This window comes from Amaranthus tricolor, chromosome 16 (genome assembly GCF_026212465.1).
Source record: "Amaranthus tricolor cultivar Red isolate AtriRed21 chromosome 16, ASM2621246v1, whole genome shotgun sequence".
Taxonomy (NCBI): Eukaryota; Viridiplantae; Streptophyta; class Magnoliopsida; order Caryophyllales; family Amaranthaceae; genus Amaranthus; species Amaranthus tricolor.
Genome location: NC_080062.1, coordinates 17084580 through 17093210, shown reverse-complemented (window position 1 = coordinate 17093210; position 8631 = coordinate 17084580). Strand labels below are relative to the sequence as shown.

General features: G+C 30.3%; 1 protein-coding gene across 1 annotated transcript; it reads right to left on the bottom strand.

The window, feature by feature from the left end:
- Positions 1-360: 360 nt before the first annotated feature.
- On the bottom strand, positions 361-8365 carry LOC130802754 (universal stress protein A-like protein). Its single transcript, XM_057666810.1, has 4 exons — positions 8019-8365; positions 7332-7435; positions 6365-6483; positions 361-823 (listed from the first exon to the last, which is right to left on the bottom strand). The coding sequence occupies exons 1-4, from the start codon at positions 8200-8202 to the stop codon at positions 706-708; spliced, it is 525 nt and encodes a 174-aa protein (XP_057522793.1). The 5' UTR covers positions 8203-8365; the 3' UTR covers positions 361-705.
- Positions 8366-8631: the final 266 nt, after the last annotated feature.

The following is an 8631-nucleotide window of genomic DNA, read 5'->3' as shown; positions in this document are numbered from 1 at the left end:
TAAACATAGCCTTAATCTAATTATTCATACCTTATTTTATTACCATTTTAGGGTAGTTATATCCAAATTGGATATATTAGTCTAAAATAAGTTCAAATAAATGTAACATAGGCTTAAAATAATTCTACAAATGCTTATGGGTTGGTCATAGGTCGAGTTTGACTTGGGTCTAAATCTTAAAAGAGTTTAAATTAGGTTTAATTCAAGTTCAATTCTAAAGAGCTCCTATCCAAACCCATCTATATATTTTTTTTGAAATCAAGGTAGACCGATTAGGTCTTAAAAAATTAAACACGACTTGAATCTGAAGCGGGTTCAAAAGTAGCTTTGCACAATGACCACACCTAATAACAAGGGAAATTTACATAAAATTTTATTATTATAAAAACCTTGAAAGACATAATCCCTCTATCCTTCAGTGTGATATCCAACACACTACACACTGCTGACTGCACTACACGTAATTTAACAATTTGAGTGAAACATCACCCACATACTCTCTATCCTTCAGAATTAATACCATTTGACTCAAAAAGCTCTCACGTATTTGAATCAAAAAGCTCAAACGTATTTGAATCAAATGGTATTAACTCATAGAAACAAAGAGAGTATATTGCAACATCTCAGAAAAGTTGTGTTGTCTCTAAACGATTACAGATCTACAATCATGCAACAAGTATGGCGTTTTTCTTCTTCTCATAACTCCTAAGCTTTTCTCTGAACAAGTTCTTGTTTGTCGGCCAATTCCTTTGGCGGCTTTACGATCAACACTGGACATTTTACATGATGCGCACAATAATCACTTACGCTTCCTAAAAAAGCCCTGCAGTTGTGATTATCTTATGAATTAGATCCATTGCAAATGAAGATTTGACAAGAGGACAAACATTAATCAAGGTACATAATTTATTTTTGTATAGCATGTGCACAAAGCCTTTAGGTATTAGGCTTAGAAAAAGCTAACCTGACATACTAACCTAAGTACCTGACCTGAACTTAACTTGAAATAAATAGGTTTGAGTTGAGACTTTTGACGCAATTAGTTAAATGGGTCAACCGATCTAAGTAGTTTATTAAATGAGTTAAGTTAAAGTCAAAATTTTAAACCTGAAATAAATATATATAACTTATTTAATTAAACAAGTTAATTAGAGTTAAATTAATAAGTATAAACTAAACTTTAATTCATTTAATATTTCCTATTTTTCACAGTAAATACAAAATAAACAATTTATACATTAAATGTTTAAAATTGAGGTTAAAAAAAGATATAATCAATGTTCAAAAACCTAAAATGAAAACAAAGAAAAAACTCCAAACAAGTTAAGTGGGTAGATATCAGATCGATCTGATCTATTGTAGCAGATTAGGTTAGAGTTGCAAATTTTCGATCAAATTAACCAAAAAGGTGAGCTTTGGATCAAAGGATTTCTAATTAGTTTATATATATCCCGAATTCAAACTCAATCCCACATGATATGTTTTACAAGCCTACTAGGAATAAAGGACTCGATGATATTCAATCTCTGTCTCCTAAAGTATACCCCATTAATAAAAAGGAAAAATTACAAAAAACTACCCAATCTATAAAACATTTTGCAACAAACTACCTAATCTAATTTTTTTTTGCAAAAAACTACCTTATATGATATTTTTGTTTTCAAAAGAATACCACTTGTCGCAAACCATCAGTTGACCATTAAGTGGGACATTGACTTTGCATGTAAGAGGCACATAACATACTCTTTTCTCTGAATTTTCTCCTTCTTTGGTTTCTTCTTCTTCTCTTTCTCTACATCTCCATTTTCTTCTTTCCTTTTCTTCTTTAGGGCTCCATCTCAAACATTATTTTTCTCTACATCCCTATTTTCTTCTTTCTTTTTCTTCTTCAGGTTCCATCTACAACCTTCTCTTTTTCTACTTCTCCACCGATAGATTTGAGAATGCTTTTTCAAGGAAGAACAAAAAGAACGATGAAGATTGAAGAATAAAATTGAACTATGACAAACTGTATATGCCAATTTCCTAGAACTATGGTAGACTGTATGTGCCAATTTCCTTTCCATCTACAACATTCTCGTTTTCTACTTCCCCACCAATAGATTTAAGAAGACTTTTTTAAAAAAGAAGAAAAAGAACGATGAGGATTGAAGAATAAAATTGAACTATGGCAAATTGTATGTGCCAATTTTCTCAATTAATGAAATAAACCCTTAGGCCTTAAGCTTAGTACTCCTAATTGCCTAAACTAATTGGCTAATTGGTGTATTGGGATTCTGATTTGGTCACTAATTAAGCGAATTTGAATTTACATTTTCTACTTCTCTGCCTACCGCTAGCAAATCTACCCCTTGCACCTGTCCAAAGGCTCATTCACTATCCTTGTTAAAGTCCCTTCCTTTCTTCTACTTTCTTCTCATTCATCTCTCTTTCTTTTGTTCTGATTCTTCAGTTAAATCATGGCTCATTTTGCGATTGATAAGGTGAGTAGAACAAAACCCTTGTTGTAAAATCATTTTGTCATGTTTTATTTGAAGAAATGAGGATTTTATTTGTGGGTTACATGAAACTTTTTGTTTTTATTAATGAGTTATTTTTTGTTCCTTGAATTAATCATTTTTTTGGTGATATGTATCTTTGAATTTGACTAAATATTCTTGACTTTTTTCATTTTTGAGATTATAGACTCTGATAATTGGGATGTATACAAGGATAAAGACAAAAATTTTATAAAGTTGCAGAGGATGAACTTTGAATAAAAAGGGAAATTTCCCCACAAGTACCTTCATCTTAATGACTCGATGGAAATGTTTTTAAAATATGGAAGGAGAAAATAGGGATGTAGAGAAAGAGAATGTTCTGAATGGAACCCTAAAAAAGAAAAGGAGATAGAGCAGAAAAAAGGGGATGTAGAGAAAGAGATGGAGAAGAAACCAAAGAAGGAGAAGATTCAGAGAATGGAGTATGTCATGTGCCTCTCACATGCAACGTCAATGCCCCACTTGACGTCAACTGACGGTTTCCCTTTAACTTGTAGTCTTTTGAAAATAAAAACATCATATATGGTAGTTTTGTGGAAAAAAAATAAATTAAGTTGTTTTTGCAAATGGTGTTATAAATTAGGTAATTTTTTATAAACTTTCCTAATAAAAATTGCTTCTTCAAACAGATGGATAGAGTGGACAAATATGAAAAATGTGAAGGTAGAATGTAGGCTTGCTATTACTTGCACTGGTCAACAAACAAAAAGGCCACTTCATCCTATAATGCAAATAGAAAGGAAGCTACTAATGTTTGTTTGAAGTGCCACAAGATACTACTTGCTAGAACCAAAGAAATTGGATGTTCTTCGTTCATATGAGAACATAAAATATAAATAGGACAAATTATGAAGGTAAAATATATTTGATAATTTTAGGTGATCGTAGCGTTCTATTACAAACCAATTTGAATATGCATAATATTAGCTTAATTTACTATTAATTATAATCGGATCAGGTGAAGACACACATATAAATATTAAATAAAATATATCAAATAATATAACATGATTATTGGCATTTTGGTGGATTATTACTTGTATGATAAATCGAGTTGTAGCAGCAAGCAAGATGATAAAAATAAGGTACATTCTCCACAAGTCGTGAATATATTAATAAGGCGGCTATGTGTATGAATTTGGCTAGTAGTGAGAAGATATATGTATAAAAAGTCCTACCCATCATAGGTATGACCGTATGAGGTCTTACCCGCCACATACCCACCTGCCCCGCCCTGTATTCCTCGCCCCACCACATACCCACCTGCCATGCTTCATACCCGCGCCCTATATTTACAATATACTACTTTATATTAATTTTATATATTTTTATTAAAAACTATTGACAAAAATAAAAATATTTTTATTTAATTATAAGGTTCAAATAAAAATTAGATGTACAACTAAATCTGAAAAAATTTGCGATTTTACAGAGCATTATGGGTGAATATAAGGCAGATTTAAGGTGGGTATAGCCATCATACCCATGATAAACCCAGTTGGCCATAATGGATGAGAATGGGTTTAAATGCATACTCAGTAGAGTGGACATGATTACATGAATATGAAAATTTTACCTACTATGAGTGTTGGGTATGAAAATTTTAGGTGAGTATGTTTATGAAAAAGGGCGTACCGCACTCGCCCCATTTTACCATCCCTAGTTGATGATAGGATATACGTGAATTGTGTAAGCCAATAGTTGGTATCAAAGATATGTAAAGCTTTAATCCACCAATATAAATTCAACTACATCAATCAAAATAAAGAATAAAAATTTTTGTATCCGACGGTTTCACCGTGAGACGTTTCCTATACATAGATTGAATAGCACAAGCAAAACAATTATTAGGTTATGAGCTCCTTATTTTGAGATAGTCTTACCGAAAAACAATCTCTCATAAAAATAGTTCAACAAACAAAGCAATGTCTAACTAACAAAAGTTACACCTAATATGCCTGTTAATCTATAACCTGTTAATCTATAACCAAAAAAAAATTAATTCCTTTAGCCATCTAAATATTAGTATCCTGCTAATACTTACTATTCTCAATTGCATCAAAAATTGGCTAAAATATAAATCACGAAGTAAATTTGGTTTCATATACTCATGAATCCCCCATCACATATAATTTGCAATCAGTTTCTTTTTGAGATTCTATCACTTTGCAGCATTTCCTCTGTTGCTAATACTCTCCATATTTCTCTATAAATCTTATCCGTAAATCTATTCCCTCTTTTATTGTAATCCATTTACATCTTCAATTCACGTTTTTTCTTATTATTCATATATAACGAATTCAAATTATAAGTTCAAATAAACAAATAAACAGATACACTTGTGCAAGACCGTCTCTAAATAAAAAACCTCAAAACAAAACGCACATATTCTTATAATTAATTAATTTATTTTGGTTGGAGTATTCAACCTGGACATAGAACATCAGAGCCGTTCCTGAGGATAGGCAAGATGTGCCGGCCCCCAAGGCCCAACATACATAGAAGGCCTAATTTCAATGTAATACTTGAACGAGGAGTTGCACATGCAACCCCATCCTCAAAGAAAAAAAAATCAAATAGTGATGCAGGATTTAATAGTAGAATCTCCATATTAAGTATCCACATCCCTTGCAATTGAGTACATTTCAATTGATTGAAACTAATTTATGTTTTAAATACTTCTTTTGATTTTTTTTTTGTTTTTGATACTTAAAATAACATGTTACTATTATCTAATAAAACGGTATTTAATTTTCCAAAGAAACCCACATTTTACTATTCCATAAACATTTTTTTTTATATATAGGTAAGGTAAGGCATTCAAGGATTTTGTTAGTGAATGTCTTTTTCTTTTATCTCTAAATATTTAAATGGTTGTAATGTTATGGTTTATTTCTTAAAAGATTGAATTTCATAAAATTATAATTGTTGGAAATTATTGTTCAAATTAAATTGGTAGAAATCATTAATATCATGTTTGAGAATGATGATTTCGATTTAGAAATTTGAAATTGGCTCAAATTTATTGTTTGGCAAATTAAAAATTTTCAAATTTAAATTGTTTTTAAAGTAATTAAAGTTGAAAATTTGAAAATTTGAAAATGACTACCCAAACTTTGTTATTCTCAAATTTTTTCATTTATGATTTCATAATTGAAATCCATAATTTCAAATGAAATACACTACATAAGGGATTTTGAAAAAATTAGATTAGACTTAATACCATAGTTTTATGGGTTTTAATTATTTTTTGTAAAAGATTAGTTTGTATCCATAATAGTTATATACTACTATTAAATGGGGCCAAAGATCTATTTCTTTGATTTATGAAATGCTTTATGAAATGATATGATGTACTCTTATACAAATTATGACCCAAAAAGTCATTCAAATTTTCACTGCATGTGAAAATGATATTTTTTTTCTTGAATAAAATCCAAGAATAAGACTTTTACTTCAAATCCTACCATATTTTATCTTAAGCTATGTAATGTGTATTTAGAATTTACTTTAAACATACTAAAAAATATATTTAACTAAATTGTGCAGCCCCATCTCTCAAATCCTAGGTATGCCACTAAGTATTACGTGAGTCTACTGTAGACATTTTTAGAAAGAAACCATGTTTGAGAGAAGAGGAAGAAAATGAATCTTAAAAAATAATTCATTGAATATATAGAGATACATCGCTATTATTTTTTCAAGTACTTATTAAAGATTAGAATCGATCTTCTATAAGGAGGACCCAAATCTATTATTTTGCTTAAGGCATACAAAATGTCAAAAACAACACACGCATAAAACAAGTAGTGATAAACAAATACCTTTTGAGCATGCCAAGACCGCGACTACCCACAACCAAAAGGTCAACTTGTTTTTGGTCAGCAGCTTGACAAATTTCTTCCTTGGGGTCTCCTCGAAGATTTATTGCTTCAGCTTTGATCTAATTAAGGTAGTATCACATTATATATAAGATAAGATTCATCTTTGTATTTCAGATTAGTACATAAAATTAGTATAATCAATCTTAAGAGTATAAATCTTCAAAATAATTGCTCAGAACCGTTGAACCTAAAAAACTCACAGAAAACGACAGCATAGTAATTATTAATGGGGATGGGCATGAGTCGAAATTGGGTCGTATCCTGTTAGACTCAAATCCAAACCCTAAATTCATTATTGGACTCATATTTATAGCTAGGGTCGGGAAAATTTAGATTCAGACCCAGGGTTTGGTGGGTCTTGGATCTAGATATGGATCCAAATTTTTCTTTTAAAAAATATTTTAAAAACACATTTGTAATTTTTGTCCATTCATATAAAATTATTTAAACAATTCAATTCATAAGAATTCTTAATACTAATGCTAATTGAGAGATTAAACATGTGGAATTTTCTACCATTCAAGTCTTTAAACAAAATATTCATCCAAGTATTTTGATTTTCAAAGTAAATTCACAACTACCAAATTTCAAATTACATAAAAATGTTTTCAGTTTAAACAAACAAATACATAGCCTTTACATAATTTTTTTTAAAATAAATATAAAAGGGTTTATGAGTCAATTTACGATCTATAAGATATAGACCTATATCCGAATCTGATTCAAATCGAGTTCCTAAGATCATAGACCCAATCCAAACTCTCAAAATGCGAGACCCAAGCTCATCCTAATCATGAACTAAACAAGTCATAAACTAGGCTCAATAGTCAATCCTAAAAAATAAAAATAAAAATAAAAATAAAATAAAATAAAATAAAATAAAATAAACACTAAGCTGACACCGTACCTCATTTTTGTGGCAAGTGTCCATAGCCCGAGCGAAAATACCGGCAGATATTTGATCTTGTGCCTGCCGAACTGACTCTAACACTGAACTTGTCGTATACACAACTGCATTTACACATGACACAATAACAATTTAAGGTAGAGATACTAGAGAAGTATTATGTGAGAGTAGAGATCTTCAAAACGAACTTTATAATCGAATTCGATTTGACCCGACTACAAAAATCTTTATAATCATGTAAAAAATAATATGAACACAAAATCTTATTTCAAACTGACCCAAAACCCCTAACCGAAAATCAATCCAATGACTCGAATTAACATTCAATGTGAGAGAGTTCGATAGGTATCATTACACAAATTTTCAAATAAAACGGTTTCATGGTTAGAACAGACTTGATGTGTGGCCCGTGACAATCTCGTGCCCAATTGTACGGACATACTCATGGGTACATGTGAACTTTGGCCTACAAATCCACATGTTACGAACGTTAATTTGAATATATATTTGATAAAATTCACTTAAAAGGATTAAATATCCATCATTATATACGCAAAATTTTCAACCTACTATTTTAGGGATGTAAAATCTATTTCACAAGCATTTTACATCAGATAGAAGACATGATGCAAGAGGCAAGAATAATAGAAGACAAAGAGTAGTAAATGGAAAAGAGAAAAAGGGTACCAGGTCCAGCAGGATAGACGTAAGTCTGAAAAGGAATGTTGACATGAACCAAGTAGACCAACAAATCTTGATTTTGATGAAGAGTATGATCTGTGTCTTGCTTAGGTTTCAGAATATTGGAGACAACCCATTCAAGAGCATACAAACTACCATTACTTTCATCTAAACCCACCATCACCTTCATCTTTTTACTTTCTATTTTTCGTAAAGTACTTAGAATTAGAAGGTCTCCTTGGCTAGCTAGTCTATTGTGTTTTTTTTGAAGATTACTATTATTAGTAACTACTTTTAAGTAGTAAAGATGAAATGAAATACTAAGCTACTATCTCCTACTCTACTAGAAGTTGGAGTATGTTCGAGAGTACTTGCAATTAATAGTGATGTTTTAAAGGTCCAGAGCAAAATATAAATTCTAGATCCTTAAAATTTAAAATTACGTTTCATTATACTTTAATATTTGTAATGTAAATTTATTATTCAATACAAATTGATAATACAAATTTATTATTCAAGACCCTGAACAAAATATATTAGTATATTTTAATCATTCAATACAAGCTGATAATATAATTTTATCAACCAATTTATCCAATTATCTTCTAAAAATAGATTG

Bases quoted from the DNA above. Each gene is read 5' to 3' on its own strand.
- LOC130802754 (XM_057666810.1), bottom strand. From the start codon at position 8,202: ATGAAGGTGATGGTGGGTTTAGATGAAAGTAATGGTAGTTTGTATGCT. The intron at 6,484-7,331 runs GTACGGTGTCAG...TACCTTAATTAG, and splicing joins ACACTTGCCACAAAAATGAG to ATCAAAGCTGAAGCAATAAA. The intron at 824-6,364 runs GTATTTGTTTAT...TCACAACTGCAG, and splicing joins GGTCTTGGCATGCTCAAAAG to GGCTTTTTTAGGAAGCGTAA.